The sequence below is a fragment of the Penaeus monodon genome, chromosome 12 (genome assembly GCF_015228065.2).
Source record: "Penaeus monodon isolate SGIC_2016 chromosome 12, NSTDA_Pmon_1, whole genome shotgun sequence".
Lineage (NCBI taxonomy): Eukaryota > Metazoa > Arthropoda > Malacostraca > Decapoda > Penaeidae > Penaeus > Penaeus monodon.
The window spans coordinates 18,306,749-18,329,248 of record NC_051397.1 but is presented as its reverse complement, the minus strand read 5'-3'; the positions used below and the strand labels follow the sequence as shown (position 1 = coordinate 18,329,248).

General features: G+C 38.4%; 1 protein-coding gene and 1 long non-coding RNA gene across 2 annotated transcripts in view; both read left to right on the top strand.

Moving 5' to 3' along the window:
* Positions 1 to 433: 433 nt before the first annotated feature.
* On the top strand, positions 434 to 1,565 carry LOC119579357. Its single transcript, XR_005229282.1, has 2 exons — positions 434 to 587; positions 1,223 to 1,565. It is a non-coding gene; the product is annotated as an uncharacterized LOC119579357 (long non-coding RNA).
* A 1,128-nt stretch (positions 1,566 to 2,693) lies between these two features.
* The window catches only part of LOC119579355, a gene marked incomplete at its 3' end in the record, with an annotated part of 67,436 nt that continues 47,629 nt past the window's right edge, over positions 2,694 to 22,500 (top strand). Inside the window, 1 exon segment of the mRNA XM_037927121.1 lies at positions 2,694 to 3,500. Within this exon segment, the coding sequence (XP_037783049.1) occupies positions 3,454 to 3,500 (47 nt within the window).

The window sequence follows — 22,500 nt, the reverse complement described above, 5'->3', positions numbered from 1 at the left end:
CTGTATGAGGACAATGGAAAGCATATTTTCCAAGTTATATCTATCTACCTTTTTTATTATCCGTATGCTGCATTTACTTTGAATTTGTGTATCCATGGCTTCGTCTGCTTACCTGGCAATATCTTTTCATCTAATAGAATCATAAATTAATACTCAGATAGGTGCGGTATGAATGTGTGTGCGTAAATATATAAATAAAATTATAAATATTAAAAGATGTGTGTGTGTTCCACACACACACACACACACACACACACACACACACACACACACACACACACACACACACACACACACACACACACACACACACACACACACACCACACACACACAACACACCCCACACCAAGATAATTATATATAAAATATATATATATATATATATATATATATATATATATATATATATATATTAATACCTAATATCGACATTCGAAGCTGGAAAGTCTCGCTCCAACTTGTACGCCGAATGTAAAATGTGAACCACCGAAGGGTTAACAAGTGGAAATGCCAAACACTCGTCGCACACCACTTCCCATTACCCTCGTAGCCACCACAATTATTTCCCGCTGAAACTCATGTTTAGTAAGTTTACTTAACATAGAGGTTATAATAACATCAGTGACTTAACTCAAAAGGGTAGGATAGGTTCGTCTGGGTTAGGTTTGGCTGGTTTACTCTGTGTTAGAACTCACCTGCTACTGAAGGGTTTTAGAAGAAAAGTGTCTGGGAGTTGTTTATGAGTGGTTTTTGTTTTCCTTCCATACATTAAGGCTAGGGAAGTGGAGCCGCTTTATTTTCTGGGTTCGTCTTATCCGGCGAAGATAGGCTTAAATTACACATCAAATTTTAAGGGCTTCAGTCATGTGCCGCATCGACTTGCATGCCGACGTATACAGTATCTTGTGTGTGTGTGTGTGTGTGTGTGTGTGTGTGTGTGTGTGTGTGTGTGTGTGTGTGTGTGTGTGTGTGTGTGTGTGTGTGTGTGTGTGCATACACATGTATATATGTATGTACACCCACACACAGACACACACACATACACACACACACACACACACACACACATACACACACACACACACACACACACACACACACACACACACACACACACATATATATATATATATAAATATCCATGTATGTATGTATGTGTATATGTATATATATATGCATATATGTAATATATAATATTCATTTTCTTTTCTTTTTTGCAGATATACACTTGCACGCGTAGATAGCTGGGAAACTAAAAGTATAGAAAGCATGACAGATAACTGGACAGACAGCGGCAGTGCAGAAATATAACAATCGTTTGTTTCATTGACATAAACTTGAAAGCGACCGATTCACTTCAATTTATACTACAAATACTCTGAGATTATATCACATTACAGATCACTTAGTAGGAACAATGTTTTTAGTTATTTTGTTTTGTTTTGTTCTGTATGTTATTAATGATGTAAAGGCGTTATATATATGAACTTTTCTTACAGTATGTAGCAGCAATTTTTGAAATATATTTTGCATATAAACATCGGCTATACACGTCATACACCATAATATCTTTCCTTACACCTAGAATGCCTTAGATGTTGCCGAAGTGCTTGTAAGATCATATCCATGTAACCAGCGATGTAATAATTAATGTTTATGTTTCATGTAAAACTACTCATGTTTTTTTGTGTATTTTTTTTTCTCTTGTTTCTTTGTTATTTCGTAAGAGATAAAATACTAGTGTGGATGATGTTTCCAAACGTCAGATGGAGACCCAGGAATATCTTGGCAACTCATGTTATTAATGTTATTTACCAAAAGTGTGATTCTAGAATAAACGTAAGGTATGGAAGAACGGACGCGCGCGCGCGCGCGCGCGTGTGTGTGTGCAAACAGTACCACGACGACTCTCCTTAAAGAGACTCCTCACCTACCCGTCCTTTGCCTGCTCTACACTGAGGTGATCTACTCTTTCCGGCGCCCTCTTTACCCTATCAACAGCAGGTTGATCCTTCGCAACCAAGCCTCCCTCTACCTCGAAGATGGGTACCTATGCTGTTCTTTGTGCCTCATTTGATATGCAATACAATGCCGAGAAAGGTGCCAGTCTCACTAAACGTCTGTCTTAACATAAGTACGCTGTAACCAGGGGACACAACAACAACGCCTTTTTTTGCCATCAAAGGGACACAGGCCATCAGATGGACTGGTCAGCGGTGCGACTTGTCTTTCCTTCCGCTGATGTCCACGCCCGCAGACTGGTGGAATCCTCCTTAATAAAGCTGCTGCCTAATTTCAACTTGAACAGCGGCTTTTCTCTTCGCTTTCCACATCCCCCGCCTTTTCCCTTATGCCGGTCACCCTGCGCATAGTCCACCCGATCTTCCCTTCCCTTCCGTTCGTCTGTTACCGCGTTCCCTTTCCTTTCTCTCTTTTATACCCTCTCCTCTCCCTTTCCTCTGCAGACCTGAAGATTTAATCCAGGTAGATTTCGAAACTGTACTCTCATTTTTCAATAAATCTATTTTTTGCATTGTGGGTTTACACACACACACACACACACACACACACACACACACACACACACACACACACACACACACACACACACACACACACACACAATATATATATATATATATATATATATATATATATATATATAAACTCATGTGGCGTGGCAAAGAAAACATTAATGTAAGATAAAATCTGAAGCTCCACTTTCAAAGGAGGCCTTAAAGGATACTGGAGAACAGTGTGAACAGCATGGCAAGCGGGTTCATAACACTGATGGAGTCAGCCACAACCTTCGAGGTTGTGGCTGAAGGTTGTGGCTGTTAGAGAGTGTTAGAAACATGCTAAAAGGCTACAATGGATCGGGCTTTAACATAATACAAGTTACGGAGGGCAATGGAGCGTGAAATCGGTCCTCTTGATAAGGAGTAGCCACCATTTTACCGTGCAGTAGCAAGCGAAAAGTATACTAGTGTAACGAGGGTCCACTTATCACATACAAATGCGTGAAGAGGCGTCTCGTCAGGCCACGTGTTGCTAGATACAGACATCATCTAATAAGAAGACAGTATAATGAGCAACACAACTGGCGGCAGTCTGACGCGGCGCTGGCGGCGTCCGGCAATGCGATCCTGTTGGTTGCCGGCGGCTGTGGGCGCTGTCAGTCAGTGAGCGGCGAGAAGTCGAGGTTCCGCCACAGTCTGTACCATGAGTCAGTGTCCCGCCATGGACCGCCAGCGTGGGCCGCCTCGGACACACTATTGATTACGGGCGCGCGGTGGCGGTGGAAGAGCCCAGCTGGCCCGGCATGGCGGACGGCGCCGTGCTGCATCGTATTTCTCTGTGTGTAGCCGCCTTCTGCGTGACTCTGAACGCCCATGCGGACCTCAAGTGCGTATAAGTTGTGGCCGGTACGCCTACGCCCGCAGGCAACACCATGGGGGCCTGTATGACTCGGTGCTGGCCCCTCTACCCCGACCCCAGGTGAGTCAACACGACGGATACCTCAAGATGAGGCCTATGGGTCACCTGCCTCGATGGCTAGTCCCTTGTAACGCCGAGGCTCGTGACGTTGACTGCACAGGCGTCGGCCTCGTCGGGGGCGCGGTGTTGCCTTATGTGCTGCAATATTCGTTAGCGATAGATTTAAAATATGATGATATAATGTTAGTCAATTAGTGTTATCGTGTTTGATTAAGTGATATTTATCGTGATTGAATTGTGCATCCGCCTTTCATTCACAAAGTGAAATGAAAACTCCGAGGTAAATTTGAAAGAGAAAGGAAATAAATATTACCTATATATTCCTATATATTTCCTATATTCAAGAGATATAATTGCTTTGCATAACTGATTATGATGAGTCTCATACAAAAGGAACGTACTCTTGTCTTTGTCACAGCTACGATATAACTCATAACACGTGAGTCACGTGCGGCGCGAGGAACTCCCACTGGCGGCCAACAGAAAACGGAAGTCTTCAAGGAGTGAGCGATTAGCACCTCTGTAAATAAAATGATTAGTTCTGTATTTACATACTATTGCATTTTGAGTGTAGAAATACACAATGGTATAGGAAGGCCCTTTTCACTGTAGAAAAAACAATAGTATAGGAAGAAATCTGGCCAATGTATAATGTAGAGGCAAAAAAGCGAAGACAGTCACTTATATGACTAAGAAAAAATCTCTAAGAAAAGTGTTGCTAAGAATATAGTGACACCTATTTGGAAATCATCAATACCAACATCTATTATTTCTGTTCCTCATAATAGAAATAGAAAGGGTAGGAATCTTGGCAACGAAAGCAATCATTACTTATGTGACGGTAATGGTATAATGTTAATGACGATATCCACTACAACTTATGATACTGATAGCAAAAATAATACATACTGTTAATGGTAACAGTGAAAAACAAAAAAATCATTATGGTAATAATGAGGAGGGAGGAGACGACTCTGTACTACTACTACCACTACTACTGTTACTGCTGTTACTGCTATTACTGCTGCTACCGATGATAATAGTAGTAATAATGGCTATATTTATTTTGATAAAAAAATAGTAACAGTAATTATGATAGTAGTGATGATAATAACGATAACAGCTGTAATGACATCAATAGTGATTATGATACTACTAAATATGATGTTGCAATTACTAGTGCTTGCATATTATTGCTAGTGACAGTACTAATGATAATAATGATGATTGTGATGACAATGACAATACAGGCAGTAATATTAATAATGGTGATGTTAACATTAGCGGTAGTGGCGGTGTTATCATAGCTTACATGGCGATAATAGAATTAATAAGATTTTTCATGACGACAGTACTTATATAATGATTCAAATTAAAAATTAAAAAAATATAATCACAATTATAGTAATCTTAGTATCATAATCATACTGAGAGTAATAGTTGAAATAACAAAATTGGTGATGATGTTACAAATTATAATGATCATAATAATGATAATAATGACAGTTGCTACAACTCCAAACATTACTAAAGATAAGAATTATCATAACAATAGCGATAATAATAATCTTTGTGATTATAGTAATAATAATAATAATTGTAATGATAATAATGATAATGATTAATGATAATAATGATAATGATTAATGATAATAATAATAATAATGGTGACGATAATAATAATGGTGATAATAATAATGATAATAATAATAATAAAATGTTAATAAATAAAAATATTAAAATATAATATTAATTATGATAATGATCATTATTATGAATATGACAATAATCATAGTGAAATTGATGATAACAGCAATCAAAATAGATATTGATGATAATGATAATGGTAATGACAATGATAGTAACAATGACAATAATAATAATAATAATAATAATAATCATAATCATAATGACAGTGAGAGTAATGATGATGATAGTTAAATACTTAAATTGATCATGGTAATAATGACAGTAATTAAAGAAATGATGGTGATATTGATAGCAGGAATGATAAGGGCGATAAGCACCACACCATCATCATCATCATCATCATCATCATCATCATCATCATCATCATCATCATCATCATCATCATCATCATCATCATCATCATCATCATCATCATCATCATCATCATCATCAACAACATCATCATTAATAGCAATGGGGATGAGAATAATAATTATACTAATGATGATAAACTAGATTTTAACAGTAATATTAATCAGAATAACAAATTAGAAATCAGTAACCGTTACTGTGTCGGTCATAATGCTGACAGTATTACTAATATTCAAAATGGTTTGATTTGATTTTCGTAATGAAAATGATGATAAAGAATATGCTGCTGATGATTATGATAATGACGATGATGATTTTAATGTTGATGATTAAGATGGTACTCATAGTGATGGTGATATGACGAAGATGATGATGGTTATTTCAACAAAATGAGCAATGTGGAAAGAGGATTAGCAGAATGTACCAAAAACCATTCGAAAAGAGACATTTCAAAAACAGGTTAATAGATAGATTGGGTGGAAAGAAAACGATGGAAGGTAAAAGCAGCGTGACGCGGATATATAAAATACACCTAAAATCAATGGTTAAGGAGGCCGGGCTCCCCTCATGGCATAGCCCGGGCGAAGCTCAGCTTCGCATATCGGACTTATCCTTAATGGTTAAGGAGTCTTCGTCTTGGCAACAGAAGACAAGCTTAGAAACTCTCGATATTATATTTATTTATTTATTTTTGGCGAGGTTAAGGTGCTCTTTTGAGGTGTGTTAGGTGTAACATGTCTAACTAGTTTCGTTATGTTTTGATTAAATCTCACCACAGGCCTTTCAATTATCTAATGATTGTTATCACCAATCCGTCACCTTGTTACCAGACATCACCCATTTGCCAAGTGCATAACCTGCTCAGCATAAAAAGGAAAGTAAAGATAACATCGTATCCTATAATATAGAAGAGTCAAGTAGCAGGACACGATGAATCACAAAACATAAGGCTGCCCAGAACAAACGAAGTGAAAAGAGTATATTACAGACCATCACAATGCTACTGCTTACACTCGCTGAAAAAGCAGACATTACAAGATCAAAGAGGAATGGCCACGCATAAATCCGAAACGGCCACCGAAATCGAGAGAACTGCAATATTGCGCGATGTGTCAATCCAAACAAATGGAACAATTTCAGCAAACAGAACAATTCCAGAGGTCAGACACGATACAGTAGTCAAAGATGTGGAGAGAAAGCATGCATGTTAAGTGACATGACAAAAATATCAACGTTAAACTGATTACATACAGTACCAGTGTTAAACGTCATCTGATAACTTGGTGCTATTTAGAAAGGGCAAAGAAATGTAAACGTACAGCTGTTACTTCCATTAGCATTCATCATCATCATTATTATTATTATTGTTGTTATTGCAGTTTTTATTATTGCCATCAGTAGTAATTAAATGAAAATCACATAAAAAATTAAAACAACTATAGTAACCACGTGTAAGAATTATGGTGATATTTCCATATCAAATGTAGTGTCGATAATGATGGTGACGCTGTTACACACACTGGATCACATGAAAGCATAAACAATAAGAAAATCCCTTAACGGTGATGGAAGGGGACTGTCGAAATAATAAAGCGAATTCATGTCAAATAGCAATTGAAGTTATATAAAAAAGGAAAGAAAGACACGACTGTGGTTAAAGGAATGTGAAAAAGAGTTGGTTGGCGACACACGAAGCTTGGGAGTTATTTAGAAGATTAGTGTTTCCCGCTTTAGGAGCCGCGTTCATTAAGTCTTAGGGAACAGACATCGGTGTGGCTGTTGGAATTTGCAAGGCCATGTAGGGAGATGAAATAAAGAAATTGGTTAAACAATATTGGTAAATACTGCAATTAAAAGGAGTAAGTTAGATAATATGAGAGAGAGAGAAAAAAAAAACGATGTAAAAGCAACTACGGTCGTACGTTACCTTAGGTATGTACTTATGTTTATGCCATAACTTATTTGTAGTTTATAGCAGCAGCGCATAGAAAAGCTTGTATTTTTTTAGAATTTTAATATCTGGAAGTGGTACACGTACTCGTGCTAATGTTTTATTGTGTTATAATCGCAAGAAATTATAACAGTTTTAATAGCGATCTTACTGACACACCAATTTATATCAACCCTGAGCTTTCGATCCAGATGCTATAGAGGCAGACACCACCAATATCGCTCCAGCACTTCTTTCTTGCTTACCACAAATAGTGCTACAAATTCAAGAGTAGATTTTACACAATATAATGATGGGTTAGTGTTCTAATAATGAAAAAAAATACTGATAGCTGTAGAAACACTAGGCATGCTAAAGGTATACCTTTTAGATATTTAGGAAAGCTACATAGTGAAAATGTTAGCATACGAATCATAGCAAGCATAAAAATAAACATTATGCTTTTAACTGTTTCGACATAATCCAAAGGAAAGACCGAAACGAAAGAGAGCATCTCAAAATAAAGACGAATTGAATTTTACCAACGGAGACATAACGAACTTCTCTCTGTCTGCATGCGGGGGAAGGAGGCTTCAAATTTCAAAGGCCTAAGTTTACTAAACTGGATTCCGAGCTCAGTGAATTAAACAAAAGAGAGGCAGCAGATGGGAGCCTTCATGCAAAATGCCGCTTTACTGCAGGTCCGGAGGAAGGGGGGGGGGGGAGAAGGGAGAGAGAGGAGGCGAAAGGGGCTCTGGCTCGGCTGTCATGTAGACAACTTTTTTTTACACGTTATGTACGAAGTCGCGTTGGTGTTTTCATGTATACCGTACAGTGGTGGTTTCTGTAATCGTTGTAATGGGAGTGGTTGTTGTGTTTCGCATTGTTGCTAGTGGTTGGGACAGAATATATTTTTTGTTGCCTTCCTCAAATAGCGATGCAGTATTCATCCTCTCTATTCTTTCAGGATTCAGCGACTACCATACGTGTTGGTCGTCTCTTCTTGTCCTTTCTTTCTTCCCTTCTCTCTGGGTTGTTTGGTCGCAGAACGAGCAAGCGAACAGAACGAACAGGGTAAATGGTGTGGCGGACTTGATGGCCTAATGAGCCACACTAATGGGGTATTGATGAGAGAGCGACACATTTCCCATCAACCGTGGCGGTTGATGGGAAATCTAATGGGATGTTGATGGGATCATAATAGAACATTGAAAAGAAAGGGAATGAGGATGCAGACAAAAATAAAGTGCGTGAGGATTACCAGTTCTGAAGCCATGACATGAATAGAAGGCGAAACTCATAAGAAAACGAAAGAAATAAAGGATTAGACACACAGACACACACACTCGCACTCGCCCTCTCACACTCTCTCTCTCTCTCTCTCTCTCTCTCTCTCTTCCCCCACCACACACCACACACCAAAAAACCCCCACACACAACACACCACACACACACCCAATGACAATACAGGCAGAAATTTTAAAAAAAGGTTTGATTTTAAACATTAGGGGTAGTGGCGGTGTTATCATAGTTTTACTGGCGATAAAAAAATTAATAAGATTTTTCATGACGACAGTATTTATATATGATTCAAATTAAAATTAAAAAATATAATCACAATTATAGTAATCTTAGTATCATAATCATACTGGGGAGAAAATATTTTAAAATTAAAAAAAAGGGTTTAAATAAATTTAAAAATTTTATAATGATCATAATAATGTAATAATGACAGTTGCTACAACCCAAACCCATTACAAAAGAAAAGGGAATTATCATAAAAATTTACGATAATAATAATTTTGTGATTAAAGAAATAATAAAATAATTGTAATGATAATAATAAAATAATAAATTTGAAAAAATGAATAATGTTTTAATGATAATAATAAAATATAATAAAAAATAATAAAATAATAATGAAATAAAAATAATAATAACGATAATAATAAATAAAACAATGAAAGGATAGACTAATGGTAATAATAATAATAATGGTGACGATAAAAATAATGGTGATAATAATAAGGGGAAAAACATATTGATAATAAAAATAATAAAAAATAATAATGTAATAGTAATAGTAATATAACAGTAATAGTAATAGTAATAATAATAATAATAAAAAAAATAATAAAAATAAAATGTTAAAAATAAAAATTTAAAAATATAATATTTTTTTATGAAAATTTGTCATTTTTATGAATAGGACAATAATCATGGGAAAAATTTGATGATAACAGCAATCAAAATAGATATTGATGAAAAATAAATAAGGGTTTAATGACAATGATGAAACAATGACAATAAAAATAATAATAATAATAATAACCCAAAATCATAAAAACAGTAAATTTAAGTGATGATGGTTAAATTTATTAATTGATCAGGGGGAAATTAATGCCCAGTAATTAAAAAAATAAATGGTATATTGATAGCGGGAAATGTTTAAGGGCGATAAGCCCCCCAAACCATAAATAAATCATCTTTCACCCTCATATCACCTCATATCTCATCATCATCATCTCATCCCCCATCACCCATCATAAATCATCATCATCTCATCATCACATCATCATCCCCAAAAAACCTCATCTTTAATAGCAATGGGGATGGGGAAATAATAATTAAAACTAATGATGAAAAACTAGTTTTTTAACAAAATATTAATCAGAATAAAAATTAGAAATCAGAACCGTTACTGGGGGGTTTTCCCCAAAATTTCGGACAGTATTATAATTCAAAAGGTTTTTGATTTTTTCGTAATGAAAATGATGAAAAGAATATGTGCTGATGATTATGATAAGGGACGATGATGATTTTAAATGTTGTTTGTTTAAGTTTGGAAATCATATTTGAGGGATATGACGAAGATGATGAGGGTTTTTTTCAACAAAATGAGCAATGGGGAAAAGGGGGAATTGGGCGAAGTCCCAAAAAAACCATTCAAAAAAGGACATTTCAAAAACGGGTTAATAGATAAAATTGGGTGGAAAGAAAACGAGGGAAGGGTAAAAGCACGTGACGCGGATTTTAAATACCCTTTAAAATCAAGGGTTAAAGGGGGCCCGGGCTCCCTCAGGGCCCATACCCCGGGGGCGAAGCTCAGTTTTCCCCATATCGGACTACCCTTAAAGGGGTTTTAAGGGGGTCTTCGTCTTGGAAAACAGAAACAAGCTTAGAAACTCTCGATTTTAAATTTTTATTTATTTATTTTTGGCGAGGAAAAAGGGTGCCCTTTTGAGGTGTGTTGGTGTAAATTTTAAAATTTTTTTTTTCGTTATTTTTTGTTTAAAACCCTCACCAGGCCTTTAAATTTATCTAATATTTTTATCACCAATCCGTCACCTTTTTTACCGACATAACCCATTTGCCAATTTATAACCTGCCCCGCATAAAAAGGAAAGTAAAAAAGATAACCTTTACCAAAAATATAAAAGGTCAAGTAGCGGGACACGATGAATCACAAAACTAAGGTGCCCAGAACAAACGAATTAAAAAGAGTATTTTAAACAGCCATCACAATGTTTACTGCTTAACTCGCGAAAAAGCAACATTAAAAAAGATCAAAGGGAAAGGGCCCACGAAAATAAATCCGAAAGGGCCACCAAAAATCGAGGGGAACGGCAATATTGCGCGATGTGCCCCAACCCCCAAAAAAATGGAAAAATTTCAGAAAAACAGAACAATTCCAGGGGTCGGGACACGTTACAGTATCAAAGAGGGGTGGAGAGAAACCCTGCATTTTAAAGTGACTTTACAAAAATATCAACGTTAAACTAAATTACTACAGTACCAGTTTTAAAACGTCACTGAAAAATTGGGTTTGCTATTTAAAAAGGGCAAAAAAATTTGAAAAACGTACAGGGGTTATTTCCCATTAGCATTCATCTCATATTATTATTATTATTGTTGTTTTTGCGTTTTTTTTATTGCCACCGTATAATTAAATGAAAATAAATAAAAAATTAAAAAAAAACTTAGAAACCACGTGTAAGAATTAGGGTTGTATTTCCATATAAAAATGTAGGTCGAAAATTTGATGGTGACGCTTTTTACACACCCCGGGATAAACATAAAAGCATAAAAAAAATAAGAAAACCCCTTTAACGGTGAGGGAAAGGGGGACTGTCGAAATAATAAAGCGAATTCATGTAAAATAGAAATTAAATTTTAAAAAAAAGGAAAGAAAAAACCACTGGGGGTTTTAAAAGGAATGTGAAAAAGATTTGGGTTTGGGCGAACACGAAGCTTGGGATTATTTAGAAGATTAGTGTTTCCCCCCTTTAGGAGCCGCGTTCTTAAGTCTTAGGGAAAAACATCGGTGTGGCTTTTGGGAAATTTTGCAAGGCCATGTGGGGAGATAAAAATAAAAAATTTGGTTTAAAAACAATTTTGGGTAAAACTGAAAATTAAAAAGGGGAAGTAAGTTAGAAAATATGAGAGAGGGGAAAAAAAAAAAACGTGTAAAAGCAACAAGGGTTGTACTTTCCCCTTATTATGTATTTATGTTTTGCCAAAAAACTTATTTGTATTTTTATGCAGCAGCGCATAAAAAACTTGTTTTTTTTTAAAAATTTTTAATATCTGGAAGGGGTACACGTCCGTCCCAAATGTTTTTTTGTTTTTATAATCGCAAGAAATTATAACATTTTTAAATGCATTTTACTGACCCCCAAATTTTATTAAACCCTGAGCTTTCGATCCAGATGCTATAGAGGCAGACACCACCAATATCGCTCCAGAACTTCTTTTTTTGGTTTTCCCACAAATAGTCCCTAAAAATTCAAGAGTAGTTTTCCCAAAATATAATGAGGGGTTAAAGTGTTTAATAATAAAAAAAAATATGATAGCTGTGAAAAAACTGGGCATGCAAAAGGGGTATCCCTTTTTGATTTTTAGGAAAGCTACATAGTAAAAAGTTAGCATACAAATCATAGCAAGCATAAAAAAAAAACATTATGCTTTTAACTGTTTCGACATAACCCAAAGGGAAAAGGACCAAAAAACAAAAAAGAGAGCATCTAAAAATAAAGACGAATTAAATTTTTACCAACGGAGACATAACGAATTCTTTTCTGTTGAAATGGGGGGGAAGGGGGCCCTTAAAATTTTAAAAGGCCTATTTTAAAACTAAACGGATTCCGAGCTCATTTAAATTTAAAAACAAAAGAGAGGCAGCAGAGGGGAGCCTTCATGAAAATGCCGTTTACTGCAGGTCCGGAGGAAGGGGGGGGGGGGGAAGGGAGAAGAGAGGCAAAAGGGGGCCTCTGGTCGGCTGTCATGTAGACAACTTTTTTTTACACGTTTGTACAAAAGTGCGTTGGTGTTTTTCATGTAAAACCGTACAGTGGGGGTTTCTGTAATCGTTGTAAGGGGATTGGGTTGTTGGTTTCCCCATTGTTGCTAGGGTTGGGACAAAATTTTTTTTGGTTGCCTTTCCTAAAATAGCGATGCAGTTTTCATCCTCTCTTTCTTTCAGGTTTCAGCAAACTACCAAAAAAGGGTTTTGGGTCGTCTCTTCTTGTCCTTTCTTTCTTCCCTTCTTTTGGGGTTTTTTTGGGTTCCCCAAAACGAGAAAGCGAAAGAACGAAGGGGGTTTTAAATGGTGTGGGGGCCCTTGATGGCCAAAATAAAGCCACAACAAAAGGGGGTTTATTAAATAGAGAGCGACACATTTCCCATCAACCGGGGGGTTTGGGGAAAATCTAAGGGAAATGTTGGGGGGGGTTTCATAATAAAACATTGAAAAAAAAGGGAATGGGATGGGGACAAAAAAAAGTGCGTGGGATTACCTTTTGGGAACCCATGACTTTAATAGAAGGCAAAAACCCCATAAGAAAACGAAAGAAATAAAGGTTTAGCCACACAGACACACACACTCGCACTCCCCCCTCTCACACCCTTCTCTCCTCCCCCTCTCTCTCCTCTCTCTTTTCTCTCCACACCCCAACACACACCAACACACACACACAAACCACACACACAAAACACACACACACACACACACACAACACACTCTCTCTCTCTCTTTTCTCTCTCTCTCTCTCTCTCTCTCTCCCACACCCCCCCACAACCCCCCACACCCCACACACACACACACACACACACACACACACCCACTTCACACCCCTCCCCACACACACACACACAAAACACCAAACCACACAACACCCACACAACACAAACACACACACACACACACACAAAACATCACTCACTCACACCCCACAAAAAAAACAAAACAAAAAAAAAACCCCAACACACCCCAAAAACACACAAAACACACACACACACACCACACACAACCACACACACACACACACCACACACACTCCCCTCACTCACTCACCACTCACACACACAAAAAAAAAAAAAAAAAAAAAAAAACACACACCAACACACTCACACTCCCCACTCACTCACACCCCACTCACACTCACACTAAAAACTCACACTCACCCCTCACACACAAAACACACACACACACCCCAAAACCCACACACACACACACACACACACACAACACCCACACACCCCACCCCAAACCCCTAATAAAAAAGCTGCCCCCAGCCGCATGAATTTTTAAGATCACTGAATCTTTTTTCCCGCCAAGGAAAAGAAGAAATAAAAAAAAAAAGGGGGTCAAAGGGAAAAAAGGAAAAGGGGGACTTTAAGAGGCCCCTTAAAATTTGGGTTTTAAACTGGGCTAATCGGAGGGTTATCGAAAATTTCGACTTTTATAAAAAGGGTTTTATATTAAATTTTAAAACATACCCAGTCGTAGGGACTAATGATAAACAAAAAACAAAAAGAAAACATAAAACTGAAAAAAAAGGAACAAAAAAGGGAAAACACGGAAACACCGACCCCAAGAAAAAACAAAAAAAAATTAAGAAGCGACAAGGCAAGGAATAAGAGCAGACGAAGCCGCACGAGGGAAAGGGGCCATCGCAAGCCGGGGAAAACCGTGAAGCCCAAGAGCAAGTTTTTCCCTTGAGGATATTTAGCTGGCCGAAGAGCCCCAAAAGTCAAGGATAAAGGGGGCAGGTAACGGCATTGGATCCCAAACCGTTTTTTGCGAACCCCCGGGGGTTTAGTTGATATGCACACTCAGAGAAGGGAAAAAACCACACCCCCAAAGCACACACACAAAACACACACACACACACACACACACACACACACACACACACACAACACACACACACTCACACCCCACACCACACACACACACACCCACACACACCAAAAACAAAAAACACCCACACACACCCCACACCCCACAAAACACAAACACACCCCACACAACACACACACCCCACACACACAAAAAACACCCACACACCCCGGGACGCACACCACACATTTAAACATAAAAGGTATGCTCTGTTTGAGCCCCGTGGACCTCTCCCCCAAACCTCTGCCCCTCCAAAAATCGGTCTTGCGCTTTTCTTTTCCCCTTTTACCCTCGTTCGGGCCCCCAAATATCTTTGATGGGCCCCGGGCTTTTCTTTTCCCCTTTGCCTTTCCTCTTTTCCTATCCCCATCCTTTTTCACAAGTTTTTTTTCAAAACTTTCACTTTTAATCACAGAAACCCCAAAAAACTTTAGTTTTTCCTTTTTTTCAAGATGTCCAAAGTAGTCTTTTTTCAAATTTTTTTCTCAGCCCTTCATTTTTTTTCTTTTCTGTCCAGTTTTAAAACGCAGAAAATCATCTGTAACACCCCAGTTTCAAAAATATTTAAACCCTTTTTTTTTGTCTATCTTTTAGCACCCAACATCAAAAACCAATACCAAATTGGGGAAAAATAATGAATTCAATAAAACCCCACTTTGTCCGTTTAAAGGGGTGCCTTTTTGGTCTTTCCAGATGTTATTGAGAGCAACTGTAGCGTTTTTTTCCATAACATTTTCTTTTTATTTTTGGTCCTCATCTATGTGTTAGTAAAAAACAGCCCAAGATAAGGAAAATCTTTCAAAATTTTCCACAACCATTCCCTTGACTGTAACTGTTATCAAAGTTTATTGCCGGTTATCTTTTAATTTTTTATGGGCTTGTTTTTTTTTTGCATTGAGAAATTTAAAAAAACCCCTTTTTTTGCTTGTTTCTAACTTTATTGGGTAGGTTTTTAGTTCAATGTCCCGCTGGAATTTTAAAAATAAAATCTCGGGTAACTTAGATTTTAATTTTTTATCCTCCAACATCTACAGTTCCCCTTTAAAAGTCTCTAGAGCACCTCTCATAATTGCTTCAAAAATATATATTAAAAAAGGGGCGAAGACAGAATGCAAAACCTTTTCGACTCCTTGGTTTTACTTCGAAACCCTTCTGTTAACCCATAATTTGGTTTTTACCCGCTGCTTGTTTTTTGGGCTACATGGCTTTTATTATTTGGGTGATTTTGTTTTTTGGGAAAATTTTTTTATTCCAGAGGAATCCTGATCAGCCCCCCCCCCCATAAAAGCTTTCGGGGTAATTTGATGAAACACGGTATAGGTCTTTCTAAATGTTCTCTGTTTTTCTCTATGATCAATTTAGATTTTTGGTCGGGTTTTTGGTTTCCCTTTTTCCCGGGCGAAAACCCCCCCTTTTTCGTCTGCCCTTTTTTCTCTTAAAATTTAACTTTATTCTTTCAGCCCAAAAATTTTTCCCAAAAAAAAAAATTTTTGGGTGCCCCCGTGATTATTAATGCAATTGTCCTTTTTAAATATTTCATTGGGGGGTGCATCCCCCTTTTTTTAGGTAAGGGAGTAAAACTGATTTTACCCCCTCTTCTGACCCTCTTCTTTCATTCCAATTTTTTGGGGGGGGGGGGAAAATTTGTAGAAGTAAATTTAAAACTTTCGCCAGCATTCTTGATTAGTTCTGCTGTTATTTCCCGGGGTCTTTTTTATTCTTTTAAATCTTTTAGGGGTTTTAAAAACTTCGTCTAGCAGCAAAACCCATGGTTCATCTTTGCTGTCATTTCGTTAATTAAAGTTTTTGTTAGATCTTTATTCTTCTTTTATAGGGTTTGGAAAAAATATTTATTCCTTTTATCTTGACTCCTTTCCCCTCACAAAAACTAGTCCCATTTTTCAGTTTTGAAAAGTGTCCAAATTTTAGGTTTAAATTTTTTGTGCAATGTTTCGTACTCCTTAGTGAGTTCTTTTGTTGTCCCCCGGGTTTAAAAGAACCCAAATTTTTAATTCTCTGGCAAGTTTTATTTAAAAAATTTTTTCCTTATGTCGTTGCAATAATCTTTTATTTTTGTATTTGGTTTCTGTAAAGATTTCTTCAACTGGGGTTATTGATACCTTTTGAATTTTTGGGATCTTCTTTCTTCAATTTTATTTAGGGTTTCTTCAGATAAACCAGGGGGGAATTTTTTCTTTTCTTTTTGACGATAGTTTCTTTTAAATAGCGTTTTTTTCCTTCTTCCCCCAAATCATTTTGGGTTTTAAACATCTTCACAATGGGTGAGCAATTTAAAATTTTTTTGACATTTTAATTCGTTTGTTGTCAAAAGTTTTTTTAGTCAACTTTTGAGGTGAGTTTGGGTTTCTTCCCTCTTTTTGGTTTTTTTTTTTTGAAAATCGATAGTTTTGTAGTTGGGGGTCACTTTGCAGTCGGCACCCGGGTTTTTTGGGTTGGCAATTTTTTTTACAAATTTTCCCTTTCTGGGGTTTAACACAATGTAGTCAATTTGGGTTTCGGTTCCCTTTTTTTGGGGGAAAAACCCTGTGACAAATGTCTTGGGGGGGGGGTTGGAAAACAATGTGTTGGCTATATCTAGATTATTTGTACTACAGAATTCAATAAAATCTCCATAGATGTAATTTTTTAGATAATTTTTGCCTACTTTGGCGTTTTAGGTCTCCCCCTAATTCTTTTTCATCTCTTTAGGGTTTTTTTGTCAAAATTTCGGAGAGGTTTTAAAAAAAATTTTTCCCTTTTTTTATCACTTGCAAGGTTTGGTTTGGGGCGTAGCATTGTTAAAAACTAATGTTTTTTTTTGGAGAATGATGCAACTCCGTGACTATAATTTCCTTCTTCTTTATTTTAAAATTCCCTTATTTTTGCAATTGGGGCCCACTGATTTTCCCAGTATTTGAATGTTGTTCTATTTATTTTGTTACAGACATTATGCAATTTACCCATCTCTTTCATTTTCCTTACGTTCCACGTTCCGTTTTTAAAGTGTTTTTAATTTGGGCACATTTTTTTTTGTCTTCTTTGTCTTCCAAATTTCAAAGTTTTTAAAATTGTCAGCCTGGGTTTCCCCCTGAACAACACCCCCTTGATAACCCCCCCGCGACGGGCGTGTTTGGGGGTTGAATTATCATTTCTTTTTATTTAATTTATTGGTTTTAGAGGGGTTTTGTCAGGAGGGAAAAAAAAAGTTGAGTGGGAAACCCCAAGGCTCCTTCTCAAATCGCAGTCTCCCCTAAATAGGAGGAAATATATCCCGCCCCTTTGGAAACCCTTTTCACTGGGAATACGCCCCCGGGCATATTGTTTTTGGTTTAAACCAGTAATCTGTAGAAACCCAAGGTGTTTTTCCCAGTATCCACTGCCCTGCTGCCCCACAGCTTCAACGCAACCCCGGGAAAAAGGGAGAATAGGGGGTTTCTGTCCTTTTCAAGGGAACCCAGGGGGGCATTGATTGTCTTAAACCCAAAGGGCGGAAAACACACACACACACAACATATTTTGTGTGTGTGGGGCGTGTTTTTGGGGTGCGTTTTTGCGGGGGCGTGTGCGTGTGCGGCGGTGTGTGTGTTTGTGCGTGCGTGGTGCGTGCGTGCGTGCGTGCGTTTTGTGGGGTGGGGTGGGGTGTGTGCGTGAAAACATCTCAGCAAAAACGGTATCTTGTTTGAGAAAACAATACAGACTTAAAATTTCCTGGGGTTTTTTACTTGTTCTCTCTGTCTGTCTGCCCCACCCCCCCCCCCCTCTTCTTTTTTTCTTTTTATTTTCTTTTTCTTTCTTTTTTTCCCCCTTTTCCTTTCCCCCCCTTCCTTTCTTTTTTCTCTCTCTCTTCTCTCTCTCTCTCTCTCCCCTCTCTCTCTCTCTCTCTCTCTCGCTCCTCCTTTCCTCCCTCTCTTTTCCCCCACACACCTCCCCTTTTTCCCCCACCCCCCATTTCTATCTCCCCCATAAAATTGTCGCTCACGAAAAATTCCCCCACGAAGGGGTTTTTTTCCATTTTTAACGGCGGCCCACCGCGGGTCGGGAGTCGTCCCCCGGTTTTCCGCAAGGCATTCGAAACCCCTCAAAATTATGGGTGGGGGAAAAGGGGGGGTTTCGATCCTCGTTCATCTATTGTCTTTCACTTTTTTCGCCATAGACGCAAAAGTGTTTATAAACACGTTTTTAAAGTCGAATAAACATGGGGGAAATTTGGGTTTTTAAAACCGAAATCAGAGAATATGATCGTGCTGAGGGTGTTTACGGGGTTGATATTTTAAAAGAAGTATAAAACCCCTAATAAAAAAATTTTAAAAAGAACAGCGATATTGAATAATATCGGAAAAATGATAAAAATTAATTTTATTTTAAAAAAGGGGAAAAATTGAAATTTATTATAAAATTTTACAATTCATGATATAGATAGAAAAAAATTATAATAAAAAGGGTGGATAAAAAAGGTATGTAATAGAATTGAATAAGTCAGAAATATGATAAAAAAAGAATTCTTTAAAAAAGGAAATAATAAAAATTTATAATAATATTGTTTCAAAAATCATGATTAAAAAAATAAAAATTTTAAAAATAGGTAAAAAGGTAAAAAGGTAATAATAATAGGAACATAGCATATTACTCGTATTGATATCTAACCCCTTTTTTCAATAAAACAAAGTTAAAGGTTTTGATTTCAAACTAAAACATGGAAATCGAAAATTTGCGACATGAAATTTTTAAAAAGAAAACAGGGGTAGACCAAGAGACAGGAAACCCCTTTTTGCAGATTGTGCGTCCTGTTCGGAGATGCGAGCGAAAACGAATTGTTTGTGGAAAAAAGGTTAGGTCTTCAAGACCCCACCTTATCGAGAGTTTATATATTTCAATTCGAGTAGACAAATAAGCGGTTACCGCTCTTTAGTCTACTCGAAAAATGAAAAAATCTTGGGGTCATAGGTCTTTTTGTGGCTTTGGAAGGGAAGGCCACTAAGCATCTTAAAAAAAGGGAAAAATCGTACAAGAAAAGGGGTTGTAAAGGTGAAATCAAAGCTTTTTTAAAATTTAGGGAAGGTGAGTAAAGGTCGCTCCACTGGAGGAGCCTGGACCCTACGAGGGAAAACCCCTTTATTTTTTTCTTTTACTTTTTCAACAAGTTTGGGGGGTGTAGTTCGCGGGCGTCCCCTATCCAGTCGGGCAAATGGCTCTGGGGTTTGTTTCTACCCTGTTTTCTTGACTCCGTATCAATTTCTTTAATTCTGTGATAAACAGGGGTGAGGGGGTGAGGATGAAAACTTGGGCCCCGTGTTCTTCAAAAAAATTTAAAAAACATCCACGGGGTCTAAAATTTTGCGTTATTTTAAAAAGGTGGGGGAAGGGGGGGGGGATGTTACTACCTTTAAGTTGTTTATTTTTTTGCCCCATTCCCGTGGATTCTAACTTGCATTCTTCCCTTTTTTAATAAGTCTGCCAAATATTTTTGTGGGCTCGTAAAACGATTTCAAAACGGGTCGGAGACGTTTTGTCCTTTCAGGGGTAAAAATGATATGCGATTTTATACTGGCCCGGGGGATGGTGCTGGCATAGTTGAGCGTGGGGTGAAGATGAAATTCCAGTGCCCATCTATTGTTTGGGAACAGAAGATTAAATTAAAGGGTTTTTGATCATTTGATTTAATTTAAACGATCCCATTCTGCTTGTTGTACGAAAAGATGCCCTTTTCTTCTTTTAGTATTGGTGTGTGGTATTGGTGCTGCGGGCTGGGGATCCTTTTTGTCTTTTTTAGAGTGCTTTTTTGGGTGGTGATTCTGTTTGCGTCTGAGTTCAGTTTTTTTTTTGTAGTGTAATGCTTGTGCAGTCTTTTGGTTTTGGTTTGGTGCTGCAAACGAGGTGTCTTTGTGGGGAGTAATGAGCTCTGGGGCGTTTTTCACCCCAGTTGCTGTGGTTTTTTGATGTGGCGTATTCAGGGATGTATAAATTTCGTCTTCGAATCTCCTTTTTGGGGGAAAAATGTCAGAAAATCGTTCCTTATATGATAGGGAAATGTTTGCGAATTTTTTTCGTTTTTATTTAGCAACAATGGGAGCTACGTGTAAAATGGGGTGTATTTTTTTGGGGTTTTTGTTAGGTTAAATGTGTTTTTTGAATTGGCGAGGGGGGGCAGGTGTCCCGGGTGATGTGGGTCATCTGGGGGTGCTAGTCGGGAGGTATTGTGGCGGCTATTATGGGGTATGGGGAGCAGGTTTTTGTTTTCCCCAAACGATTTGTTTTGCTTTCACATTTTTTTTCCCTTTTTGGGCAGGATCCGCTAATGCAAACGGTATTAGCGGATGCCCTCGCTGTTGCACATTTGAGATTTTGCTTTTTTTGGCCCCGCCCCCCAAACAGAGCTCTTTGTGTTGTTGTGGGTTTGTGGTTGGTTGGTGGTGGTGTGTGTGTGTGTGTGTGTGTGGGTGTGTGTGTGTTGGTTTGTGTGGTGTGTGTGGGCATATGTTTTGTTATGTTCAAACCTGTGCAGTTTAAGCTTGTTCGAAGAATAGAGCCCCTGGCTCTATATTATAGGATAAGAAAGTCCATTGCGAAGCTTACCTCCCCCGGGCTATACCCATAGGGGAGCCCGGGCCTGTGTCGACTAATCCGACTCGCTAAACGTGTGTCACTGGTGCTGACCGGCTGAACCTGCCTTACCCCCGTGGTGTCCAGCCCCCGCATAACCCCGGCGAAAATTGCAACTCTCGCCCCTGGGGGGACGCGAACTGCCGACCCTTCGGATGAAGGTGCACTTTCACTGTATACCCAGAGGTTTCTATATTGTAGGGTGGGCCCGATATATTAAACAAATTGTCCTTGGTTTTATTAGGTAGTTAAAAGGGGTAAGGGGGCCTGGGGGGTGAATAACCCGACGCCATGATCAGGGTGGCTGAATGAAGGGTGAGAACCATGGGGATGGGGGATTTTATGAGGATACAGACCTATTTGCAATCTGTTCCTTTTTACCCCGGGTGTGTAAACCCAAAATCCAATTTTATTGCCTGCTGTCTCGCTGTGTAAACGCGAGGGACCGGGGGGGCCCGATGTCCAAAACGCGACATGGGTGTGGACCGATGGCCCAAACCCGGGAAACTATGCCGAAAAAGAAGTTCGGGGTAGTTTCCCAGGTTGGGGCGGGTCGTATCCTCCTTCTCCCCGCCTCCCTTTTTCATTTACTCCCCCCCTTTGCTACCCATCCCCTTTTACTCTTTAAGTGTCCACACCCAGAACCCCCTGTACCTCCAGGACAAATCTGCCTCCCCCCCCCAATTCAACAAACATTTTTCACCAACACAAACCCAAAAAAACAAGCCATCTTTCACGTGCTCCCCTTTTCTAAATACAACGCAAAGAAATTCACAAAAATTGCCCTATCATGATACAGGAAAAAGATTTTCTAGCATTTTTATCCCAAAGGAATCTTTGAAACGATAATTTAAAAAAAACAAAAGGGTCCCCCGTCCCGCAGCTCGTCGCCGTCGTATGGATGACACCATCCTTGATGACGAGAGTACGGGTCCGAAATCGACCTCAAGGCCCTTCCCCAAGCCCCAGGAAAAGCTCCCCCTCCCCCTTTCCGGGTCTCTTTTAGAGGGGCTTGGGACAGTGTGAAAATATTGGGAATTGGGCCGCTGATTTCCCCGGGCACCCGCCCTTGACCTCTCAAGGGCTCCTCCTTTACCTCGAGGGGCCGTTATCGAGGCTCGTCACGTTACCGGGAGAGGAACGCCCCAAAAAAGGGAAAACCCGGTAAAAAGATCTACCTGAGGAGGGAGGGTAGATCAAGGACCCCGGGCCCCCTAAATTTAAAATTT